The following is a 26,576-nucleotide window of genomic DNA, read 5'->3' as shown; positions in this document are numbered from 1 at the left end:
CGTAGGCCCTTCACATAAATCCCAAAGCTGCAGTATATTCTTGATTTGAAGCTGTAGAGTATTGACGTCAGGAGCGAGAGCAATGTGTTTCTTGGTTTCGACTCATCCTAAAATTCTTGGTAAGCAACTGGAAGCAGATGCCCGAATTCGAGACTAAATATCTCATTTTTAGTTTTGCATCGGGGAATTTAGCGTAGTATTTAATATAACACATTTTTCTTTTTTACGTTTTATTAAAAAAAAATTCCCGAGAAAGCGAAAAAACTAAATCAGCGGAGAGATCCGAACAGAAAACGGGTGAACGCCGCCTCCGCTGCTGCCGCGGCTAGCGCGGATGCCCAAGAACAGACCGACAAAACTCCAACACATTCATCAAGCAACACGACAGAGGTGGCTAGGAGATGTTGACCACCTCGCCTGGTGTACAGGAGGTCGTGGGTTCGATCCCGACCCTGATGCCTGCTGCTGTATATTTGGGGTTTGCGTGTCTCTCTCTCATCATCATCACGGTGGCTAGGAGATGTTAATTACCTCGCCCGGTGTACAGGAGGTCGTGGGTTCGATCCCGACCCTGATGCCTGTTGTGTATTTGGAGTTTGCGTGTCTCTCTCTCTCTCTCACCATCATCATGGTGGCTAGGAGATGTTAACTACCTCGCCTGGTATACAGGAGGTCGTGGGTTCGATCCCGACCCCGATGCCTGCTGTATATTTGAAATTTGCGTGTCTCTCTCTCATCATCATCACGGTGGCTAGGAGATGTTAATTACCTCGCCCGGTGTACAGGAGGTCGTGGGGTTGATCCCAACCCTGACGCTTGCTGTGTATTTGGGGTTTGCGTGTCTCTCTCTCATCATCATCACGGTGGCTAGGAGATGTTAATTACCTTGCCCGGTGTACAGGAGGTCGTGGGTTCGATCCCAACCCTGACGCTTGCTGTATATTTGGAGTTTGCGTGTCTCTCTCTCATCATCATCATGACGGTGGCTAGGAGATGTTAATTACCTCGCCCGGTGTACAGAAGGTCGTGGGTTCGATCCCGACCCCGATGCCTGCTGCTGTATATTTGGAGTTTGCGTGTCTCTCTCTCTCATCATCATCCGTTACCAAGAACCACCCCTGGCGATATTATAGTGCTTCTCCGGCCGTTTGGAACGCTCTTCTCTTACTTAAGGTGTTAGGAAGGCTCTGGAGCTGTGCACTTTTTAACTCATCTAGATTGACAAAGCCCCCCCCCTCTCCTCCCCCTTAACTTGTATTTAAGAGCTTGCATCTTGGAATCCCTGCCTCACTTGATACAGCAAATCTGGCTGTGACGGTCCCACCTGATGACGGAGACTTGTGTTGCCTCCGAAACGTCGTGATGTTTTATTTTTTCATTAATTTTAATTTCATTTCTTACCTAAGTGACTTTACCGAAAAAACTAAGAGTATAGATTGACAAACTCACTTCTTTAGAGCTGCTATTTTGTGTTCAATTTCTCGTCCTTCCTTCGCACCTCCGATTAGCACGCGGGGTGTGAAATGAGTCCAACGTACACGCATTTTTTTCTTTTATATTTCGTTGAAACACGCTTTTAAAGGCGCTCGCTCCGAGAGACTCTGCGTGTCGGTGCAACCCGACAAGCGAGCGTGCGCCGTCAAGATGAACGGGAAAAAAAAAACCCCGGGGGGGGGGGGGGTGGGATTGATAAAAAAAACAATTCTGGCGTTTGTCGTGCTCATAAAAAGTGGGAAAACGGTTTTCAATTAAAACGTCAAATAAATGTTAACATGAGCAATGGCTCTTACGTTAATATAATTAATCATAATAAGAAAATATATATTTTTTTTAAGTTCATCAAACTTTCAATTGCCTTTCATAACGCTGGCCAGCCCATGCCCAGATATTTTTCCAATCAGGGCGAAGGAAGGAACAAAAATGCGCGGGAGGCTCTGAAAATTGAGCATATTTTTTCAAAGCGATGGAAAATATCGCCGTCGTGCCCGGCACAACCGACGGTGTTGCTGGCCACACGATGAGCTGTGTGCGTGAGCAGTGGTCAACGTAACAGGTTAGCGCTACGCTGCGCTACTCTGCGCTACTCTGCGCTACGCTGCGCTGCGAATCGCTACGAATCCCGGCAACCCGAGTCCGATTCCCGCTCACGGCCAACACCAATGACGATTATCTGAACCGGTCCTGGGCCTCCCCTAGGTAGACTCAGCCTCAAATGAGTACCTGGTGCGTTATGTAAACTCTTGCTACTCGGGAGACAAAGGCGGGCCGGGCGTGGTGCTGGCCATCCACCCCCTCTCGTGTGCCGTGCCGGCCTTCACAGGTGCTGCTACTCGCTAATGGCACTTGCCCCAACAGTCCGTTGAGGCTATACTGTGCTATCGAACACTTTGGTCCACTCTGCAGATCAGGCAAACTCGGGCAACCTCGATGAAAGATAGACTTCTGACGAGTGGAATTTTCGACCTTTTTTTTTCTTCCTTTGGTGGCGATTTTGTTGCGTACTTGTGTGTGCGTACTTGTGTGTGCGTGCTTGTGTGTGCGTGCTTGTGTGTGCGTACTTGCGTGTGCGTACTTGCGTGTGCGTACTTGTGTGTGCGTACTTGTGTGTGCGTACTTGTGTGTGCGTGCTTGCGTGTGCGTACTTGCGTGTGCGTACTTGCGTGTGCGTACTTGCGTGTGCGTGCTTGCGTGTGCGTACTTGCGTGTGCGTACTTGCGTGTGCGTACTTGCGTGTGCGTGCTTGTGTGTGTGTACTTGCGTGTGCGTACTTGTGTGTGCGTACTTGCGTGTGCATACTTGTGTGTGCGTGCTTGTGTGTGCGTACTTGTGTGTGCGTACTTGTGCGTGCTTGTGTGTGCGTACTTGTGTGTGCGTACTTGTGTGTGCGTGCTTGCGTGTGCGTACTTGTGTGTGCGTACTTGTGCGTACTTGCGTGTGCGTACTTGCGTGTGCGTGCTTGCGTGTGCGTACTTGTGTGTGCGTGCTTGTGTGTGCGTACTTGTGTGTGCGTACTTGTGTGTGCGTGCTTGTGTGTGCGTGCTTGCGTGTGCGTACTTGTGTGTGCGTACTTGCGTGTGCGTGCTTGTGTGTGCTTGCGTGTGCGTGCTTGCGTGTGCGTACCTGCGTGTGCGTACTTGTGTGTGCTTGTGTGTGCGTGCTTGTGTGTGCGTACTTGTGTGTGCGTACTTGTGCGTGCTTGTGTGTGCGTACTTGTGTGTGCGTACTTGCGTGTGCGTACTTGTGTGTGCGTGCTTGTGTGTGCGTACTTGTGTGTGCGTGCTTGTGTGTGCGTACTTGCGTGTGCGTGCTTGTGCGTGCGTACTTGCGTGTGCGTACCTGCGTGTGCGTGCGTGCTTGTGTGTGCGTACTTGTGTGTGCGTACTTGTGTGTGCGTGCTTGTGTGTGCGTACTTGTGTGTGCGTGCTTGCGTGTGCGTGCTTGCGTGTGCGTGCTTGCGTGTGCGTACTTGCGTGTGCGTGCTTGCGTGTGCGTACTTGCGTGTGCGTGCGTGCTTGTGCGTGCGTACTTGCGTGTGCGTACTTGCGTGTGCGTGCTTGTGTGTGCGTACTTGTGTGTGCGTGCGTGCGCTGAACTTCTTTCGCGCCGTACGCAGGCAAACCGTGCTCATGGGAGGTGCGTGGGTTTTATTTATTTATATAACTCTTGCACGACCCGACTATTGCTCATCGGGAGTTATGAGCTGGGACGATGGCAAAAACACAACGTTGTGAATACAACTAGAAAGTAAAATTATAAAATAAAACTTTAAAAGTAAAACCAAACCATGGGCAGTCCCCCACACTTTTACGACACACTGCGGTTCCTGGAAACTCCGTCGTAAAGCGGTGATGGGGGTGGCGGTGATGGGGATGGCGGTGATGGTGATGGCGGTGATGGTGATGGAGGTGATGGTGATGGAGGTGATGGTGATGGAGGTGATGGGGATGGAGGTGATGGTGATGGCGGTGATTGATGGAGATGGAGGTTATGGGGATGGCGGCGATGGGGATGGCGGCGATGGGGATGGCGGTGATGGTGATGATGGCGGTGATGGTGATGGCGGTGATGGTGATGGAGGTGATGGTGATGGCGGTGATGGTGATGGCGGTGATGGTGATGGCGGTGATGGGGATGGCGGTGATGGTGATGGCGGTGATGGTGATGGAGGTGATGGTGATGGCGGTGATGGTGATGGCGGTGATGGTGATGGCGGTGATGGTGATGGCGGTGATGGCGGTGATGGTGATGGAGGTGATGGTGATGGCGGTGATGGGGATGGCGGTGATGGTGATGGCGGTGATGGTGATGGCGGTGATGGGGATGGCGGTGATGGTGATGGGGATGGTGGTGACAGTGATGGGGCTGGCGGTGCTGCGGATGGCGATGATGGCGATGATGGTGATGACAGTGATGGGGATGATGGTGATGTGGTGCCCAAGGTACCTTCATGTTGCCAAGCCTCCTGCTGCGATCAACGACGAGAAGTTTCCGAATGAGGTCCCTGAAAAACACGAATCGCAGCTGACATCAGCAGGAGCAGAGGGGGAAAAAAGTCAGAGGGTAAGACCCGCGATAACCTGACAACACTCATGTTCGGTAAGTCAAGATCACAGCGTGTTCCTGCTCAACCGAAACCGCGTGTGTGCGTGTGTGCGCGCGTGTCTGTGCGTGGCCGCAAAGATCTGGACACAGTCCCATCGGTGAGTTCCTCCGGCTGTCAAGGCTGCGCTGGCAGGGTCATGTATTCCCGCATGCCCAGCCACCGCATGCCCAAACAGCTTCTGTTTGGCATGATGAGAGGGGGGCTAAACGGGCGCGGCACGGGCTGCAGAATAGATGGGAGCTGATGCGGTCGGGGAGGATGTGGAGCTGTTTGGACTTGCCGATGACCGCTATCAGCGGTGTCAAGATCGGCCTCTGTGAAGGAGGCTTGTGAAGAAGGCTCGTGAAGGACGCTCGTGAAGGACGCTCGTGAAGGACGCTACTGGGCAGTTGGAGGCAGTCGCCCTCCAGCAACCACGGAAGGCAGAGGAGCGACGCTCACAACAACGAGCGCAGCGCCGGGCGACTAAAGCGCAGGGGGAGTCGGCACGGTCGGGGAGCACAGCTGGTGCATCGGCCGGTCAACTCGGTCAGTCAACCCATGGCGCCACGTGGCTCTGTTCCGTGCATTGCCCCGCAGTGGCTTCCTAACATCGGGAGGAAGAGTGTGCTCTAGCGGACGCATGAATAGCGTCCGAAAGCGCCGCGCGGTGGAAGAGGCGATGGTGGCGTTTAAGGAAGGAGGGGAGGGTGGTGGGGACAAGGGGGCCTGGAGCATAGGGGTGAGATGAATCGAGAACGGACATCGTCGCTTTGCTCGCTTAAGCTGGGAAAGCGCCACACCGAGTCTCAAGTGTCTCTCTAGAGGAGGGGTCTGCCGAGCGTTCGCAGTCGGAGCGAAGGTGGGGGTTGGATGTTGCTTCACAGTCATCCCAATTCAGGAGGTTTCGACCTCGTGGGTAATTTTTGTCGCATTGTTGGGACGTCTGAACGACGGCGGCTACGTCGCCACGTCTTGCCTGCGTTTGGCTGCGTGCAGGAAACCCGGAGAACGCGGAGAAAACCGCACGCAGAACAGCGGGAGAGAACACAGACTCGGCACACACACACACTCGCACACACACTCGCACACACACACTCGCACACTCACTCTCACACAAACTTACACACACACTCACACACACACTCACTCTCGCACAAACTTACACACACACTCACACACACACACACTCACATACTCACAAAGCAAAGATCCCCCGTATAGCCTTCACAGACTGTAGGGGCAAGTGCTGTTAGCGAGCACCTATGAAGGCCGGCACGGCACACGACGGGGTGGGTGGCCAGCACCACGCCCGACCGCCTTTGTCTCCCTAGTGGCGATGTTTACACATCGCACCAGGTACTCATTTGAGGCTGAGTCGAACTAGGGGAGGCCCAGGATCGGTTCAGATAATCGTCACTGGTGTTTGCCGTGAACGGGAATCGAACCCGGATCGCCAGCTTCGTAGTGCAGCACGCTAACCGCTACACCACCGCTCCCCACACTCAACAACAACAACCGCCATTCGCCACTAAGTGGCGGTGACGTCACCACGACGCTTGTGCCAGGCCATGTGCACCTTGAGGCCACGTGAAGTGTCGAACGCCCGCTGGCAGGAGGTCACGGGGCAGACCCAGGTGCCACGGGTCGACTGACTGAGATGACTGGCTGATGCACCACCTGTGCCCCCTACTGTGCCAACTTGCTGTGCTTTAGCCACCCGGCGCTCCACTCGTTGTTGTGAGCGTCGCTCTTCCGCCCTCCGTTGTTGTTGGAGGGCGACTGCCTCCAACTGCCCAGTAGCGTCCTTCACGAGCCTCCTCCACAGAGGCCGATCTTGACACCGCTGGTACCAGTCATCGGCAAGTCCACTCCCCACACACTCACACATTCTCACACACACTCTCACACACACTCACACACAAACACACTCGCACACACACTCGCTCTCTCACACACACCCTCACACAAACTGCTATAATAAGCCACGTGATAAGCCCACTTCGTTGAGCTATCTTTGGCAAAAGTCGGGTCTCGCTTCCGAAAAACAGCTACACAGATCAGTGGGGACTTACGTGGTAAAATATTTAAAGTTTTTAATAGTTTCAGAGAAGACCTAAAGCCAGACGGTGGTGAGACTGTAAGAAGAGACTGAGGTTTTTATTTTAATTTGGCAGTCAGCTGGTGCCTGTGTAACAGTTTCAGAATCTGGCAGGGAGCAGGAGATGATGGTGGTGGTAGTGGTAGCGTTGGAATCAACAGCAACGTTTATGACGTTTGCAACTCCCTGGACAAAACCGTGCTCGCAAAGCAAAATTAAAACAAAGACAAAGATCCCCCGTGTAGCCTTAACAGACCGTTGGGGCAAGTGCTGTTGGCGAGCACCTATGAAGGCCGGCACGGCACACGAGGGGGGTGGGTGGCCAGCACCACGCCCGGCCGCCTCTGTCTCCCCAGTTGCGATGTTTACTACACACCGCACCAGGTGCCAGGTACTCATTTGAGGCTGAGTCTATCTAGGGGAGGCCCAGGACCGGTTCAGATAATCGTCAAGGACACACTCGCTCACTCCCGCATCCTTCATACACAGGAAAAAATTAACCCGTAAAAACAAAGTTTTTCACAATAAATCCTTTATATGCGTGTTCAATGGGCCACAACCCAGCCCACATTGGTCTTTGAAACGGGCGGCTAGAGTCCTCTCGTCCTCTGGCTTGAGATGGCTGCCACCTATGGGTCAGATGATTGCCTGCCACCATTAAGCAATTGGTAATTAAATATAATAATTTTTTTTTACCTAAAAAGTGTAAAATTTTGGAAAAAAATGTTCACGAAAAGAAATTGTCACGCACAACGAGTCTGTGTGCAAAATGTCAGCTCGATTGGATCACGGGAAGTGGGTTAAAACACGACCGAAAGATTTGCACGGTCGTAAGCGCGCAAGCAAGCAAGTGAACTTAATATAAAGGATTTAAAAATGTCGCCCGGGTCGGGGATCGAACCCAGGCCCCCCCCCCTTGCCGTGAGACACGTGCGCCACCACCGTGCGCCACCCACCCCGCCGCCAATCCAAAAACAACGAGTGAGCGGCGATTCCGGGCGACCGGGGGCATGGGGGTGGACGGATCACCGCGGTAAAGCGTCTTGGCTTTTGACACCCGTCCCTGCCCCGTGCCAAGACTAACACGGTGGCCAGGTAGCGGCGGGAATGTTGGAATTTAATTTCGGCTGAAGTCTGGTCTGTTCTTTATTATAACGCGCCTTCGCTACACAGGAGGTTGGTCTTTTTTTCAAGCACGGACACACACGTAACAAAGACAAAGGTTCCCCCCCCCCCCCCGCCCGCCACCGTATAGCCTCAACGGACTGTTGGGGCAAGTGCCGTTAACGAGCAGCACCTACGAAGGCGGGCACTGCTGCTACTAATGCTACTAGTACTACTACTACTAATGCTACTAGTACTACTGCTACTACTACTACTGCTACTAGTACTACTGCTACTACTACTACTGCTGCTACTACTACTGCTGCTACTACTACTGCTGCTACTGCTTCTAGTGCTACTGCTACTACTGCTGCTACTCCTTATACTGCTACTAGTGCTACTGCTGCGACTAATGTTGCTGCTGCTACTGCTACTACTGCTGCTGCTACTACTACTGCTACTACAGCTACTACTACTGCTGCTGCTCCTTCTACTGCTACTACTGCTATTACTGCTACTAGTGCTACTACTACTACTGCTGCTACTACTGCTACTACTACTACAGCTACTACTACAGCTTCTGCTGCTTCTACTGCTACGACTGCTACTACTGCTGCTGCTACTACTACTACTGCTGCTACTACTGCTACTACTACTACAGCTACTACTACTGCTGCTGCTGCTTCTACTGCTACGACTGCTACTACTGCTGCTGCTACTACTACTACTGCTACTACTACTACTGCTGCTACTACTACTGCTGCTACTACTGCTGCTGCTACTACTACTACTGCTACTACTACTACTGCTGCTACTACTGCTACTACTACTACAGCTACTACTACTGCTGCTGCTGCTTCTACTGCTACGACTGCTACTATTGCTGCTGCTACTGCTACTACTGCTGCTACTACCGGGCGTGCCAGCACCACGCACGCCCGGCCGCCTCCGTCTCCCCGCACCGAGTACTCGTTTGAGGCCGAGTCGACCTCGGGGGGGGGGGGAGGGGCCCAGGATCGATTCGGATAATCGTCATCACGGCTGTCGGGTGACCGCGAGCGGGAATCGATACTCGCGCCGGCGGGTTCGTAGAGCAGCTCGCCAAGTGTTGGCGAGACCGCTCCCCGCTCGCATCAACAGTCTTCAACATATTCTTAGGTTTTGTCGGTAAAGTCACGTAGGTAAAACATTAAAATTAATAAAAGTAAAATAAAATAAAAATCACGACGTTTCGGAGGCAACGTCGTGATTTTTATTTTATTTTACTTTTATTAATTTTAATGTTTTACCTACGTGACTTTAACGAAAAAACCTAAGAATATGAATCCTTGCAGTCACGCAAGCTTCAAATCTAGAAGTCTTCAACATACACACTCAGCCGGCCTCCCAAGCCAACAAGTGCTGTTAGCGAGCGCCTGTTAAGGCCGGTACGGTGAAACAAGGAGGTGTAGGTGTGGCCTAACGGGATTTCCCTTGCCGCCTTTGTCTTCCCAGTGCTGGTGTATATTTGGAGTTTGCGTGTCTCCCTCTCTCGCTCCCTCTCGTCGAGTGGATTTTTCTCCGGGTCCTCCCGGTTTGCCCCTCCACATTTTGCAATCAACGTCGCGCGCGGATTTGGCTGCCGCTGTCAATTTCCACGCAGCGACAACGACGACGATGAAAAGGCCGCCCACTTCGTTGAGCGGCCATTCGCGATGGGCCAGCGTCGCATCCGACAAAAAAAGCCACGTTTCTCAGTTTGGCGCCTAACCTGGCAAAATAAAATTTTTAAAAAAAATCGAGGAGGCCTGGAACAAAGGTGGCATTGTTAAATGCTCGCAATGGAGTTTGCACACGCAGAATAGAAATATTATTCTTCACGGAAAATCACTCCCGCCACTTTGTCCGCCGCCTGCCAATTATTTTCTCGCCGCAGACATTCTCACGTCGAGCTGTTCTATTCATGCGCTTACGTAACTTTTTCTTACAAATGCACAAAAACATAAATAACAAACGAGTGGAGGTGCAGCGCTGGCGGTAGTTCTTGCCTGTTCCTCCAGCCCCTGGATCCCAAGAGGGGGTTGCTGCCTTTGCACTTCTAAACCTATCAACCATTCATCTTCTTGGTTCTTTCGGTAAAGTCACGTAGAAGGGAAGTAATAAAATAATAAAAATAAAACATGATAAAAGAATTATCACGACGTTTCGGCTACAATGCAAGCAGCCGTCTTCAGGTGAAGAAAACGGCTGCTTGCGTTGTAGCCGAAACGTCGTGAGAATTCTTTCATTATGTTTTATTTTTTATTATTTTATTACTTCCCTTCTACGTGACTTTACCGAAAGAACCAAGAAGATGAATCCCTGCAGTCACGAAAGCTTTAAATCGAAATTCATCAACTATTGTTTTTATTTATCCATCCGCTTATTCATTTACTTATTTTAGACCGGGCGTGTTTAGTTTCGTTTCAGTCCACGCACCTGACAACAGGCACGTGACAACAGGTACATCGCGTGTTCTACAAACGTGTGTGTGTGTAGCAGAATCAGAATTATGTATTTATACCGCTGAAGGAATCCGATGAGCAATAAAGCTCTTTTTCACAGATGTCCAGTCGGGGCACGGGGTAAGAACGTTACAACAACAAATACGATAGCAGTTGCAAATTAAAATAAAAGTTTAACAAATCGCACAAACGCATACAAATACAAGCCAAACCATCTCCATCCTACCAGGCAAAGCCCACCGAGGCATTCGCTTATCTTTCAGAAGCAACCTGGCCACAACTGACAGCTCAACGAAGTTGCCCCATCGTTAGGACATCCGTAGCAGCAAAAATAATCGAAATCATCTCAATGCGCGTTTGCCGGAGGTCAAATCCACGTGGTCGCGTAGATTTTTTCCTCCGGATCCTCCGGTTTTTCCTTCCAAGTGCACACACACACAAACACACACACACCCGGGAGCGTTCTCAACGTCGGCGCTGCCGAGGGGAGGTGAAGCCGAGTTCGATCCCAGGCCGTGGCTAACGTTAGCGGCCGACGACATCCGAACCGCTCCCCGGGGTTCCTGACCCCGTTCACCGACTCGCGCCGCCCGGCATGGTGAAGCGTATTGAAACGAGCCACAGTGCCGTGGCCGGGCCGTCTCCAGGCCGCGGCGACAGGCGACGTTTAGCCGGGGCCGGGAATCAAATCAAAACTCTGGGCCGTCGTGTTTTCGGCGAGTGTTCGCCCATCGACCACGGCGCCTCTAATCCCCACTCAGACTCACTCGCACGCGCACGCACGCACAAGCGCGCACACACGCACAAAAGCACGCGCACACACGCAGACACACACACGCACGCTCACACACACGCGCGCGCGCGCCCGCAATGATCGTTTGGCGAATGGGAATAACATCAAATGTTTTCAAACAAAGTGGCCGACAGTTTCACAAATATTTACATTCCTGCTGCTTGGCATCAAGTTATTCTGAAAGACTTTTCTACCAACTCTGTGCGCGCGCGCGTGCGCGTGTGTGTGCGTCTTCTGGGCAACCGCATTATTTTTTGTGTGCCTTGTGCCTTTCAACCCCTGACACCCACCCCCCTATCAAACACCCTTCACATCAGGGCAAAACACCTGCCACCCCAGGGTATGAGGGTCACCACAGTGGCTTGGAGATGGAGATGTTAACTACCTCGCCGGGTATGCAGGAGATCGTGGGTTCGATCCCGACCCTGACGATGCCTGCTGCTGTATATTCAGAGTTTGCATCTCTCTCTCTGTCTCGCTCACCATCACGGTGGCTAGGAGATGTTAACTCCCTCGCCTGGTATACAGGAGGCCGTGGGTTCGATCCCGGCCCTGACACCTGCGGTATATCTGGAGCAGGCGGTGTCTCTCTCGCTGCCTGTGGTCACGTGGATTTTTCTCCGGGGCCCTTCCGATTTTCCCTGACATTTAGAATCAACCACCACCACGACCACCACCACTACCACCACCACCATGACCACCACCACGACCGCCAGCACCACCACCACGACCACCAGCACCACCACCACGACCACCAGCACCACCACCACCACCACGACGACCACCAGCACCATGACCACCACCACCGCCAGCACCACCACCACGACCGCCAGCACCACCACCACCATGACAACCACCACCACCACGACCGCCAGCACCACCACCACGACCGCCAGCACCACCACCACGACCGCCAGCACCACCACCACGACGACCACCACCACCACCACCACCACGACCACCACCACCGCCAGCACCACCACCACGACCGCCAGCACCACCACCACGATCGCCAGCACCACCACGACGACCACCACCACACGACCGCCACCACCACCACCACGACCACCACCACCACCACCACCACCACCACGACCGCCAGCACCACCACCACCACGACCGCCACCACCAGCACCACCACCACCACGACGACCACCACCACCACCACCACCACCACGATCGCCAGCACCACCACGACGACCACCACCACGACCGCCACCACCACCACCACGACCACCACCACCACCACCACCACCACGACCGCCAGCACCACCACGACCGCCACCACCAGCACCACCACCACCACGACGACCACCACCACCACCACCACGACCGCCAGCACCACCACCACGACGACCACCACCACGACCACCACCACCACCACCACGACCGCCAGCACCACCACCACCACGACCGCCACCACCACCACCACCACGACCGCCAGCACCACCACCACGACGACCACCACCACGACCACCACCACCACCACCACGACCACCACCACCACCACCACCACGACCGCCAGCACCACCACCACCACCACGACCGCCAGCACCACCACCACCACGACCGCCAGCACCACCACCACCACCACGACCGCCAGCACCACCACCACCACGACCACCACCACAGTAGCATCCCTCTGCTATTTCGATTCTGCCCGGCAAAAAAAAAACTAAGCGGCGCGGAGGGGAAAAAAGAGGTCCGCAGACGAGTCGCGGGTTTGTCGGAAGCGGACTCCTTGCCAACTTGGAACGCGACGACGCTCTGACTGCGATTAGCGTAATCACTCTAGCACGTCCGTTCGGGGAAGCCGGGTGGGGGGTGAGTGGGTGGGTGTGGGGGGGTGAGTGGGTGGGGGGGGGTGAGGGGGGTGGGGGGGGTGAGTGGGTGTGGGTGAGTGGGGGGGGGGGTGAGTGGAGGGTGGGTGAGTGGGGGGGGTGAGTGTGGGGGGTGAGTGGGTGGGGGGTGAGTGAGTGGGTGTGGGGGGGTGAGTGGGTGGGGGGGGTGGGGGGGGTGGGGGGGGTGAGTGGGTGTGGGTGAGTGTGGGGGGGGTGAGTGGGTGGGGGGATGATGAGTGGGTGGGGGGGGGGGGATGAGGGGGTGGGGGCGGTGGGGGTGTGGGGGGGGTGAGTGGGTTGGGGGGGCAGTGCAGGGGGGGGATGAGTAGATGGGGGTGTGGAGGAGGGTGAGTGGGTGGGGGGGTGAGTGGGTGGGTGAGTGGGGGGGAGGGTGAGTGGGGGGGGGATGAGTGGGTGAGTGGGGGAGGATGAGTGGGTGGGTGGGGGTGTGGGTGAGTGGGGGGGTGAGTGGGTGAGGGGATGAGTGGGTGGGGGGGTGAGTGGGGGGGTGAGTGGGGTGAGGGGATGAGTGGGTGGGGGGGTGAGTGGGGGGGTGAGTGAGTGGGTGTGGGGGCAGTGCGGGGGGGGGGTGCAGGCAAGTGAGGGGAGTGCGTGTGCGGGGTGTGCAACACGCCGCACATGTGGAAGCCTCGCAAGGGGGGAGATTTCCATAGCTGGGCGCCAAGGCAGGCGGGGGGGGCGGGGGGGGAGGAGGGGGGGAGGGGGGGGGTGAAGTATGGCCGTTTTGAAGATCCCGACGCCTGCGACGATGGTCGCTGGACGTTTGCGGAAGGTTGGCAAGGCAAAAGAAAGTACGTGTGTGTGGTGTGTGTGGTGTGTGTGTTTGGTGTGTGTGGTGTGTGTGGTGTGTATGGTGTGTGTGGTGTGTGTGGTGTGTGTGTGTGGTGTGTGTGGTGTGTGTGGTGTGTGTGGGTGTGTGTGGTGTGTATGGTGTGTGTGGGTGTGTGGTGTGTGGTGTGTGTGGGTGTGTGTGGTGTGTGTGGTGTGTGTGTGGTGTGTGTGTGTGGTGTGTGTGGTGTGTGTGGTGTGTTGTGTGTGTGTGTGTGGTGTGTGTGTGCGGAGTGTGTGTGTGTATGGTGTGTGTATGGTGTGTGTGTGTGTGGTGTGTGTGTGTGTGCGGAGTGTGTGTGTGTATGGTGTGTGTATGGTGTGTGTGGTGTGTGTGTGTTGTGTGGGGTGTTGTGTGGTGTGTGGTGTGGTGTGTGTGTGTGTGGTGTGTGTGCGGTGTGTGTGCGTAGTGTGTGTGTGGTGTGTGTGTGTTGTGTGTGGTGTGTGTGGGTCGTGTGTTGGTGTGTTGTGTGGTGTGTTGGTGTGGTGTTTGTGTGTGTGGTGTGTGTGGTGTGTGTGTGTGGTGTGTGTGTTGTGTGGTGTGTGTGTGTGTGGTGTGTATGGTGTGTGTGGTGTGGTGTGTGTGTGGGGTGTTGTGGAGTGTTTGTGTGTGTATGGTGTGTGAGTGTGTGTGGTGTGTGGTGTGTGTGTGTATGGTGTGTGGTGTGTATGGTGTGTTGTGTGGTGTGTGTGGTGTGTGTGTGTGGAGTGTGTGTGTGGTGTGTGTGTGGTGTGTGTGTGTGTGGTGTGTGGTGTGTGTGTGGGGTGTGTGTGTGTGGTGTGTGTGTGTGTGGTGTGTGTATGGTGTGTGTGGTGTGTGTGTGTTGTGGTGTGTGTGTGTTGTGTGGTGTGTGTGTGTATGGTGTGTGTGTGTGTTGTGTGGTGTGTGTGTGTGGGGAGCGGTAGTGTAGCGGTTAGCGCTACGCTGCGTGACAAACCCAAAGACCCGAGTTCGATTCCCGCTCACGGCCAACACTGGTGACGATTATCTGAACCGTTCCTCTGCCTCCCCTAGGTCGACTGAGCCTCAAATGAGTACCTGGTGCGGTGTGTAAACATCGCCATGAGGAAGACAAAGGCGGCTGGGCGTGGTGCTGGCCACCCACCCCCTCGTGTGCCGTGCCGGCCTTCATAGGTGCTCACTAACAGCACTTGCCCAAACAGTCTGTTGAGGCTACACGGGGGATCTTTATCTCCGTTATACCCAGGGTGGCCCAGGGGTTAGGACACAGGGTTATTCCATTTAGTCTAAGAAATCACATTGTGGTCATTCAATACCTTTTAACATGAATGCGCGATGCGTCAATTCTGTTCGGAAATTAACTTCGGACTTTCTTCTTAAGATCACCAACTACAGCCCCGCCTTCTTGAGCAAAAAAAAACAAATACAACTCATTGAACGCGTTCGTAAAAAAATTATAATCTATTTTAAAATGCCATCTGAAAAAGAGGAGGAAGAAAAAAAAGATATGAATCGTGATAACAAAAACACATCAACTTGAAGAGCAATCCACTAAAATGTTCTCACGCCAGCGTTTATATAAATAAAATCACCCCACGTGTGGCCCTGACTTTTTGCCCACCCTGTACATAACTCGGCTCTATATATTTCCGACCTACTTTCGCAAATCCCAAAGTTTGGTGCGCTTAATAAAGCCAACCGGCGATTCGCGGGAAATGTGTCGATGCCAAAGCCAAAACATTGCAATGGGCTGCCAACAAACGAGGTGGTGCTGTGGGTCAGGGGTCAGGGGTCAGAGGTCAGAGGTCAGAGCACCGAGCTGGAATCGCCACGATCTTTGCATCGGCGTTTCTAACGAATCGATCACCGGCTGTCAACGATTGCACTCGGATTTCTCGTAGCATACGAGCGGTACCTCCTTGGCCCTGCTGTATATTTGGAGTTTGCGTGTCTCTCATCATCATCATCAAGGTGGCTAAATGTTAACTACCTCGCCTGGTGTACAGGAGGTCGTGGGTTCAATCTTGAGCCTGACGCCTGCTGCTGTATATTTGGAGTTTGCGTGTTTCTCATCATCATCATCAAGGTGGCTAGGAGATGTTAACTACCTCGCCTGGTATACAGGAGGTCGTGGGTTCAATCTTGAGCCTGAAGCCCGTTGCATATTTGGAGTTTTCCGAGTCTCTCTAATCATCATCACGGTGGCTAGGAGATGTTAACTACCTCGCCTGGTATACAGGAGGTCGTGGGTTCAATCTTGAGCCTGACGCCCGTTGCATATTTGGAGTTTTCCGTGTCTCTCTCTCTTTCCCTCTCCCCGTGGTCGTGTGGATTTTTCTCCGGGTCCTCCCGGTTTTTCCCCTCCACGTTAAGCATCCACCTTCACGCGTTCACAGTATTTGGCTACTGCCATGAACTTCCACGCGATGATGGAGAAGCCACTTCGTGGAGCGTGAAAGCGGGGTCGCTACACAGCTCAGTGGGGCCTTCGCCCGGTAAAATATAAATAGTTGTAATAGTTCATTCCCCAGTTTAACAACTAACTGATTACTTACGTAGCATAATTACAATAAAACACATTCCAACTGATTACTAATCTACAACTCGCATCGCAACAACTGCCTGATTACTAATCTAGTATATAATTACAATACCCCCCCCCCACTCCCCCGCCTCAAATCGTTGCACCTGATGAGTTGATGAGTTAATGATGACGTCACGCTTCTGCTGCTGCTCTATATAAGAACGGGAGACAGAGCAGAGCCTCACCATTCTGGCGAATTGCCCGATGATGCTGGATGCAATTACCAGCGAAACGTCGTAAGACTCAAATATTGTAAATGTTGTGGTTTCACGCTTCAACACACCGGTGGGCTAAAGCAGTGAACTATTTTGTCTTTTGTCAACGTGACACTTTTTTTTGCTGATTGGCCGTGTCGGGTGGTGGAGGATTACGACACATTTATAAATAACGCGATCTAAGCCCAAAAACGTTTATTATGAGTTCATTCCCCTTTCGGTGGGACCCCTTCCCGCCGTTTGGTTTAAGGCAAGCGAGCCCGTTCCCCATCTCTCTATACGCCCCCCTGCTTTTCATAACGGGGTTTGGTTCGTGTTTAAGGTGTGTGCGCACGTGCGTTCAACAAGACGTGATGCATCGGGCCCCCGCGCGTTGCCTCGATGTTAGACGTTTAAAAATAAAAAAAACGGTTTTAATAGTTTTGACGGAGGGCACTTGTCTGTAATTCTAGATTTGAAGCTTTCGTGACTGCAAGGATTCATATTCTTAGGTTTTTTCGGTAAAGTCACGTTGGTTAAAAATTTTAAATAAATAAAAGTAAAATAAAAATAAAATAAAAAAAATCACGACGTTTCGGAGGCAACACAAGCTTCCGTCTTCAGGTGGAACCGTCACAGCACGATAGCTGTGTGCGCGCCGAGGTCACGCGCCTCTGTACGACGATGACGACGACGATGACGACGATGGGTGTCCGGGACTTTCCTCGTGTGGCTGCACCACCCCTCCCCCCACCCACCCCGGCAGGTTGCGGAATTCACTTACCCTGGATGATCGCTCAGCTGACTACCCCCCCCCCGCTCCCAGCCCACTCTCCCCACACCCAAGAAATTTCAGTCGGTGCGAGTTCACCGCGCGAGCCAATTATCGTTTTCATCAATTTGGACGGGTCGGGGTTCCTACGCAATTTGTAGTCCTCAACGCGCATTCCACAACGGCGTTTCGGCCGGCGCGTGATCCGCGTGCTCAAAGCGTCTGTTTTTAAATATTTTTTTTTATTCCCCCCCCTCCTTCCAAACCTCGACCATATCCTTGAACTCACTCGGAAACAGAAAGATTTGTGTTTTAAAAATGTATACACATATACGCAGCAAAAACATATATATACTCTTCTTGGTTCTTTCGGTAAAGTCACGTAGAATGGAAATAATAAAATAATAAAACATAATAAAATAATTCTCACGACGTTATTATGTTTTATTTTTATTATTTTATTACTTCCATTCTACGTGACTTTACCGAAAGAACCAAGAAGATGAATCCCTGCAGTCACGAAAGCTTTAAATCGAAATGGTGTATTTTTATTATTTTATTATTTTCCTTCTACGTGACTTTACCGAAAGAACCAAGAAGATGAATCCCTGCAGTCACGAAAGCTTTAAATCGAAATTTATATACCCGACAAATTAACGTGAAAACTTTTCTAAGAACTCAAAAACAATCCGTCCGAAGAAAGTGTCAGTCGCAGGTCGCTTCTGAAAAAGCTTCGCTTGTTAAAAGTCCAGGATAAACATCTAAACTCTTATTCTGAAGAGGCCTGGTCCGAGCCTACTGCAGTCAGCGTGGCGTAGTCGAGGGGGTGCCCAGATTGGCAGCAGCCCCCTGTGCGTTGGCGTGCGAGCGGGGCGGGCCGGGCGATGATTGCTGCCCGCCGCTGCCGCTGCCGCTGCTGCTGCTACGTGATCCTGACGTGGGAGATTAGCAATGCAACTGGAATTGTTTGGCCAATATCAGTTGCATTGTTGTTTTTTGCTTTATTAGCTACGGGAGGAAACCGGAGAACCCCGGGGGAAGACCCACGCAGAAACAGGGGGCGGGGGGGGGCAACGTACAGACTCCGCGCTGAAAGGCGCCCGCATCGTGAATCGAAACCCGGGTCCCCCCGTAGCATTTGTGAAATTGAGGTGCACAAATCTCGGAGCACGCATCAACATCTTCTTGGTTCTTTCGGTAAAGTCACGTAGAAGGGAAATAATAAAAAATTAAACATAATAAAATCATTCTCACAACTCTGTCTTCTCGACAGACCTGTTCTTCACCTGAGGACGGCTGCTTGCGTTGTGGCCGAAACGTCGTGAGAATTGTTTTAATTATGTTTTATTTTTATTATTTTATTATTTCCCTTCTACGTGACTTTACCGAAAGAACCAAGAAGATGAATCCCTGCAGTCACGAAAGCTTTAAATCAAAATACAACCACGCATCAACGCTCGCCTAGCGTCGTCATCATCGTCGTCGTCGTCGTCGCTGTCAGCTATGACCATCGATCCACTGCTGGATGAAGTCCTCGCGGATCCCACGTCGCTCAACCGATCTAACCAACCGCTCCATCTCCGCAGTGGACGCACTCTCTCTCGCCCTCCCTCCCTCCCTCTCTCTATCGGCAGCGTTGCAAAAACCGCACCGCAAAACGAATTTTAGCAGCCGTGCGGAATAACTGCAATGCTTGGGAGTTGTTCGTTTTTTTTCTGACAATAATTCTAAATCCTACGTTACACTTCGTTGCCATCGAGCTTTCGAGCGGACCGACTCGTCGCGCCCTCTCTCCCGAAGCCCTCTCCCTGGTCGCGGCCAGGAGAAGACCTCTCCAGGAGCGTTTTGCGAGCGACGGCATCGCGGTCCATCCCTCGGACGTTGACTGCCCCCCCCCCCCACCTCTTCCAAGAAGGTCTGCCCAGCGTGGGAGACAGAGACAGAGAGACAGACTATACTGGTAGAAACCTCCTGGTTACACCAGCCCACAGGGGATTATTGTGTACGTCCTTCCGTCGTGCAGGGAGGGGCTGGGTGGGGAGGGAGGGGCTGGGTGGGGAGGGGAGGGTGGGGAGGGGCTGGGTGGGGAGGGTGGGGCTGTGTGGGGAGGGTGGGGAGGGGAGGGGCTGGGTGGGGAGGGTGGGGTGGAGAAGGGCTGGGTGGGGAGGGAGGGTGGGGCTGGGTGGTTGGTGAGAGGGGCTGGGTGGGGAGGGGCTGGTCACCCCGTGGTGCCCTTATAAAACTCAACGTTTAACCTACTCACGCTGGCTTGTGCCCGCCCTCACAGTCGGCCATATTTGCGGAATACACCACGCCCTGGCCGTTGACCCTGGCCATTGACCAAGCAACCCAACGTTGCTACCAGCTCCCTCCGCAGGAATGTGTTATAGAAGCAGGCGAGCAGACTGGGAGGTTTGAGCGTCGCGAGTCTACAATCGCGCGCAGCTGCAGCCGCCCAGATATCCCGGGAAACCCTTTGCTCCTAATCCCCCTCGCACCACCCACACAGCCCAACGGAGACAAAAAAAAATCTCCCCCGTGTAGCCCGTTACAGACTGTTGGGGGCAAGTGCTGTTAGCGAGTAGCAGCACCTGTGAAGGCCGGCGCTGTGGCACACGTGGGGGTGGACGGCCAGCACCAGAGGACTCACATACAAAGACAAAGATCCCCCGTGTAGCCTCAACAGACTGTAGGGGCAAGTGCTGTGAGCGAGCACCTATGAAGGTACACGAGGGGGTGGGGTGGCCAGCACCACGGAGGACACACAAACAAAGACAAAGATCCCCCGTATAGCCTCAACAGACTGTAGGGGCAAGTGCTGTTAGCGAGCACCTATGAAGGCCGGCACGGCACACGAGGGGGTGGGGTGGCCAGCACCACGCCCGAGCGCCTTTGTCTCCCCCAGTGACGATGTTTACACACCGCGCCAGGTACTCATTTGAGGCTGAGTCGACCTAGTCGAGGCCCAGGACCGGTTCAGATAATCGTCACTGGTGTTGGCCGGAATCGAACCCGGGTCGCCGGGTGCATAGCGCAGCGCGCTAACCGCTACGCTACCGCTCCCCCCAGGACACACATACACACACGTACACATACACAAAGAACAAAGACAAAAACCCCCAGTACAGCCTTAACAGACTGTAGGGGCAAGTGCTGTTAGCGAACAGCACCAATGAAGGTCACGCGGGGAACTCTCCACGACGTCCACCGTTCATTCCGATCGCTTGCTGGGGTCAAGGAGGGATTTGGTTTCTTGGCCGGTGGGCGAGGGTGGGGGCGGTGAGGGGGGGGGGCCGAGGGGAGGAGACCGTTGGCAGGGACGATGCCCCACGTGCTTCTAGTGTGCTTCTTGTGTGCTTCTTGCGTGCTTCTTGCGTGCTTCTTGTGTGCTTCTCCAGCCCCGCATGCTTCTTGCGTGCTTCTTGCGTGCTTCTTGCGTGCTTCTCCAGCCATCACGTGCTTTTTCAGTGCTTCTCCAGCCCCGCGTGCTTCTTGTGTGCTTCTGGTGTGGTTCTTGAGTGCTTCTTGTGTGCTTCTTGCGTGCTTCTTGCGTGCTTCTTGCGTGCTTCTCCAGCCATCACGTGCTTTTTGAGTGCTTCTTGCGTGCTTCTTGCGTGCTTCTCCAGCCCCGCGTGCTTCTTGTGTGGTTCTTGTGTGCTTCTTGTGTGCTTCTGGTGTGGTTCTTGAGTGCTTCTCCAGCCCCGCGTGCTTCTAGCGTGTTTCTCCAGCTCCGTTTATGTCTACGGAGCGGGGGATGGATGAGTGGTTGAGTGAATGGTCGAGTGAGTGAATGAGTGGTGAGTGAGTGGTTGAGTGAGTGGATGAGTGAGTGGTTGAGTGAGTGGTCGAGTGAGTGGATGAGTGGTTGAGTGAGTGGATGAGTGAATGAGTGAGTGGATGAGTGAGTGGATGAGTGAGTGGATGAGTAGGTGGTTGAGTGAGCGGTCGAGCGAGCGGTTGAGCGAGCGGTCGAGTGAGTGGTCGAGTGAGTGGTCGAGTGAGTGGATGAGTAGGTGGTCGAGTGAGTGGATGAGTGGTGAGTGAGTGGATGAGTAGGCGGTCGAGCTAGCGGTCGAGTGAGCGGTCCAGTGAGCGGTCGAGCGAGCGGTCGAGCGAGCGGTCGAGCGAGCGTGTCGTTGTCACCCGCAGTGCGGTCACGGTTGAACACGCCGTGTCGATGAGACAAAGCAGTCCGTCTGGCAGCAGCAACAGAAGCGTGATGGGCAGGTGACTGGCCGACCAGAGCGAAATCGCCGTCGCTCGGCATCATCAATCATCACGTCCACAAATTGCTTCCGTTCACACGGACCACTCAGCCCATCATGCTTCTTGGCGGCAGGGTGGGATAAAATTAGTACCGATCGTCGCGAAGACACGTGTCCTCCGAGAACGTGGAATTTCTAACGCCGGGGGGGGCGGGGGGGGGGCGGGGAGAGGAACATTGCCAAGTCGGCGTGACACGATGAAAAATTGACTTTCCGCTCGGCGGTTTCATTTCTCATGAATGTCTTTTTTTAAGAATTACCACCCCCCACCACCACCGCTCCCCCTCTTCAATATCTCTCACGCGGTTCACGAACGAGGGGACGGGAGAGGAATCGACTGTGAAAATATCTACGGAGGGGGGGGGGAGGATAAAGATTGATTGCTTCGCGGCGAGCGGACAACGTGGATTTGGCCGCCGTGGACAGAACGTGGGCAGTGAAGACAGCTTTCCAAGGGCTCTCGGTGGTTTTGTGCAGACGTTTGTAGATTTGTCTTCGTTGAATTAGATCAACTTTTTTTTTACAGTTTGGAGGTTCACAATGACTTAGCTCCGTACTAGTCAAGAATTCTGGTACGCGTATGTGTGTGTATGTGTGTCTACGTGTGTGTATGTGTGTGTATGTATGTGTATGTATGTGTGTGTGTATGTATGTGTGTCTACGTGTGTATGTATGTATGTGTATGTATGTGTGTGTGTATGTATGTGTGTGTATGTGTATGTGTGTATGTGTGTGTACGTGTGTGTATGTGTGTGTACGTGTGTATGTGTGTGTGTATGTATGTGTGTATGTGTGTGTATGTGTGCGTACGTGTGTCTACGTGTGTGTGTGTATGTGTGTGTATGTGTGTGTGTATGTGTGTGTGTATGTATGTGTGTGTATGTGTATGTGTGTGTGTGTATGTGTGTGTATGTGTATGTGTGTGTGTGTATGTGTGTGTACGTGTGTGTACGTATGTGTACGTGTGTATGTGTGTGTGTATGTATGTGTGTATGTGTGTGTATGTGTGTGTACGTGTGTCTACGTGTGTGTGTGTATGTGTGTGTATGTGTGTGTGTATGTGTGCCCAGCCACCGCATGCCTAAGCAGCTTTTGTTCGGCCGGATCGAGGGGGCTAAACGGGCGCGGCACGGGCTAGAGAAGAGATGGAGTGATGTGGTACAGGAGGACGTGGAGCTGAGTGGACTTGCCGATGACTGGTACCAGCGGTGTCAAGATCGGCCTCAGTGGAGGAGGCTCGTGAAGGACGCTACTGGGCAGTTGGAGGCAGTCGCCCTCCAACAACAACGGAGGGCGGAGGAGCGACGCTCACAACAACGAGCAGAGCGCCGGGTGGCTAAAGCGCAGAAAGTTGGCACAGTAGGGGGCACAGGTGGTGCATCAGTCAGTCATCTCGGTCATCTCGGTCAGTCGACCCGTGGCACCTGGGTCTGCCCCGTGACCTCCTGCCAGCGGGCGTTCGACACTTCACGTGGCCTCAAGGTGCACATGGCCTGGCACAAGCGTCGTGGTGACGTCACCGCCACTTAGTGGCGAATGGCGGTTGTTGTTGTTGTATGTGTGTGTGTATGTGTGTGTGTATGTGTGTGTATGTGTGTGTGTGTATGTGGGAGTGCGGGGAGCGGTAGTGTAGCGGCTAACGCTACGCTGCGCTACGAACCTGGCGACCCGGGTTCGATTCCTGCTCACGGCGAACACCCAGTGACGATTATCTGAACCGGTCCTGGGTCTCCCCTAGGTCGACTCAGCCTCAAATGAGTACCTGGTGAGGTGTGTAAACATCGCCACGAGGAAGACAAAGGCGGCCGGGCGTGGTGCTGGCCACCCACCCCCTCACATGCCATGCCAGACTTCATAGGCACTACCCACTAACAGCACTTGCCCTAACAGGCTGTTGAGGCTATACGGGGGATCTGTGTCTTTGTGTGTGTGGGAAGCCGATGCCGCAGCTCTACACCCCCCCCCCCACCACCGTCTACCCACTGCTGGATGAATCCTCCCGAAACTCATCGCCGTCCCTCCGCAGCCTCGGGACGCCACCGTTCTTCACGAGCTCGTCTCATCGCACCTCCTGCATCCGTAGCGTTCCCCCCCCTCCCGCCTCCTTCATCTACGATGCACCTACAAATCGTCATCTAGATTGATAAACTAATCTCTTTACAACTGCTTGTTGCTGAGTTTGTTGTTCTTCCCCCCCACCTCCCCCCGTCCTGAAACCGCCGATTAGCGCGGTCGGCTACGCAGGGTGCGAAAGAAGTTCAACGCACTCCGTCGGCTGCTTCTTCGCTTGCGAAAGATCTGGGAGGAGTGCGAGGTCCATGCAGTTGGGCGGGGTTGTACAGGCCGATCCTCGACTAGCAGCTTTTGTCGCAGGCGGTGCATTTCAACTCCTGACCAATCAGTGCCCGGGCGGGGGACGTGTCCGCGGTGGGAGTCTATCCGCGCCTCCGTTTTGCCGTTCGACGCTTGGCGCCTCGCTCGGCCTGCCGTTTAAGCCGCGTCGTTGGCTGTGGAGCGCCCAGCGTTCTTTTTCCGCAGCCCTGAGCTCCCAGGTTCGCGTGTCGATACCCGCAGCGGTCAGTTGCCGCTTGAGCTGGTCCCTGAAGCGTCCGCGAGGTCCACTCCCGTCTCGCTTCCCGTGACGCAGCTAGCTGTAGAGGACCGCTCTGGGCATCCCGCGGCCAGCCCAGCGTGGCTGACCAAGGCAGCAGGATGGATTCAACGCCGGGTGTCTGAGCAGCTCTCCAGGACTATGTTGTTCGTGACGCAGTCCTGCCATCGGACGTTCACGATGGAACGCGGGCAGCGCTGGTGGAAACGCTCCAGCAGCCCCGGGCCGTTTCCTGTACAGGACCCAGGATTCTGAGCCATGTAGAAGGGTGGTTACTACGACTGCCACGTGTGCCTGTATCTTTGTGTCGAGGTGAAGTGAGTGGCTCTGCCAGTCGCACGTGTGGAGGCGGCGAAAGTCCGTTGTCAATGTCCCCGGTGATGGATGCGTCGTTGGATATTACGCTGCCCAGGTGAGATGGGGTGTTGTCAATGGTGATTGACGGTGGGGTGTACACTCCACAAGGTGTGGGCTGGTAGAACACCTCGGTTTTCTTGAGGCTGATGGTCAGGCCAAGAGCATTAGCTGCCTCATAGAAACAGTTCACAATGAGCTGTCGGGCCTTCTCCGTGTGTGAGAAAAGTGCGCAGTCATCTGCAAAGAGCAGTTCTAGAACGTGTCGCTCCGTGGTCGTGGTCTTAGAAAAGAGACCGCCATCTGTCCGGAATCAGATGTACAGGCCTTCTGCCAGCCCCTCCTTTGCCTCCTGGAGCGTCATCAGGCGGAAGAATATGGCGACGCGTGCAAGGTGCCAGCACGCAACCTCGCTCGACCCCATTGTTGATTGGGAAGCTGTCCGGGAGGCTTCCGTTGTGTTCATCCCGTGGCCTTTCCGTCCAACGTGGAGTAAGCTGCACGGTGGTTTGGAACTTGGGAGGGCAGCCCAGTTTGGACAGCATTCTCCAGAGACCATCACGACTGACTGTGTCAAAAGCCCTGTTGTGAGGTCAACGAATGCAGCATAGAGGCCCACGTTCTGTTCGATGCACTTTTATTTTAACTGCCTCAGGACAAAAAAAATCACGTCTGTTCTTCTCCTCCCTGACCTGAAGCCGCGCCGGCTTTCAGGGAGGACTTCTTCGGCAATGTTGGTCACTAATCTGTCCAGTAGGAGCCTGGCCAGAATTATGTGAGATAGTGGAAAAGGGGCAATTCCACGTTAATTGGAGCAATCAGATTTCACCCCCTCGTTCTTGCACAGGGAGGCAATCGCTGCCTCCCGGAGATCTTGGGGGTATCGCTCCCTTCTACTTCTACCCAGCAAGATGAGAAAAGGGCTGCGAGGTTGTGCAGACAGAAGTGCACCTCCTCCCTCCTAGCGCACTTCGCCTGGGATCCCACCGATACCGGGTGCCTTGCGCGATTTGAGCTTCGTGATGGCAGATGCGATCTCTGCCCGCGTTGGCGGTGTGTCCGGCCCGGATCTTGGCTACGAATGCTTCTTGGACTGTCCGCTTGTCTGCGAAGAGACCGCTGAAGCGTCCCGACCAACGATGCACGACAGCTTCCTCGTCTGTCGCAAGAGTTTTGCAATCCGATGATCTTCGGGGGGGCCTGCGTCTCGTGCTAGGGTCCATACACTGAGCGCAGGGCTTCATAGCATACTCGTGTCCCACATGTGTGCATACAGCTGCGTCCTTTCTGCGAGGTCTACCCGCCAGTCGGTTTCGAGGACTCTCAGCTTTGTTTGCAAGGCTTTGCACGCAGCGCTGTATGCGGCTTTTGCCGCTTGATCATTGGGACAGGCAAGTGGTCCGGAATGACAGGGACCGCTTAAGTCTCGAGGAGTGATGGGATTTCTGGATCATTCTCATCGAAGCGATCTTTGCGTTTCCCTGTTGAGAAGCCAATCACCTCCACGCAGCTGTGCGCCCTGAAGAGCCGTGCCTTTGGATGTTCCCACTGCTCTCCAGGGGTCTGCATCCGTGCCCTTGATCTTGATATTCACTGCGCCTGGTATTGGGCTTGTTCTGGAATGGGGGGTGGGGGGGGGGAGCTTCTCTACTCGGAGCTTCTTGGGGTGAAGACCTTGCATCTCGGGTGGTGGTTTTGATCCTGACGGTGACTTTGGCTCTGACCAATCTGTGGTCTGTATCGCAGTGGGCAATGGGCACGACTCTGGTTGTGGAGTATGTCCCTTGCGTCCTGTTGACGCACAAGGACGCCATCCAGCAGATGCCAGCGCTTGGAGTGCGGGTGTCTCCACGTGGTCTTCCATCTGGCTTTTTGTTGGAACGGTGTGTTCGTTATGCGGAGGTTGTGTTCTGCGCAGAGCTTCAGTAGCGTACGACCAATGTCGTCGCAGTTGCCAATTCCACGCTTTCCAAGGGCTCCTCCCTCCAGAGGTCACGGCTCTGACCAACTCTTGCGTCGAAGTCTCCCATCACAAGAAGCTTGTCTTTGCGGTCAACCCCCTCGGAGAAGAGTTCCCAGGT

The 26,576-nt window shown here is 54.0% G+C and overlaps 1 protein-coding gene across 1 annotated transcript in view; it reads right to left on the bottom strand.

Moving 5' to 3' along the window:
* Positions 1–26,576, bottom strand: part of LOC144950157 (cAMP-dependent protein kinase catalytic subunit PRKX-like) — a 175,355-nt gene that overhangs the window by 30,987 nt on the left and 117,792 nt on the right. Inside the window, exon 7 of the mRNA XM_078880220.1 lies at positions 4,444–4,501. Within this exon, the coding sequence (XP_078736346.1) occupies positions 4,444–4,501 (58 nt within the window). The remainder of the gene's footprint in view (positions 1–4,443; positions 4,502–26,576) is intronic.

The sequence above is a fragment of the Lampetra fluviatilis genome, chromosome 56 (assembly GCF_964198595.1).
Source record: "Lampetra fluviatilis chromosome 56, kcLamFluv1.1, whole genome shotgun sequence".
NCBI classification, from domain to species: Eukaryota; Metazoa; Chordata; class Hyperoartia; order Petromyzontiformes; family Petromyzontidae; genus Lampetra; species Lampetra fluviatilis.
This window is presented reverse-complemented; position numbering and strand designations above follow the sequence as displayed.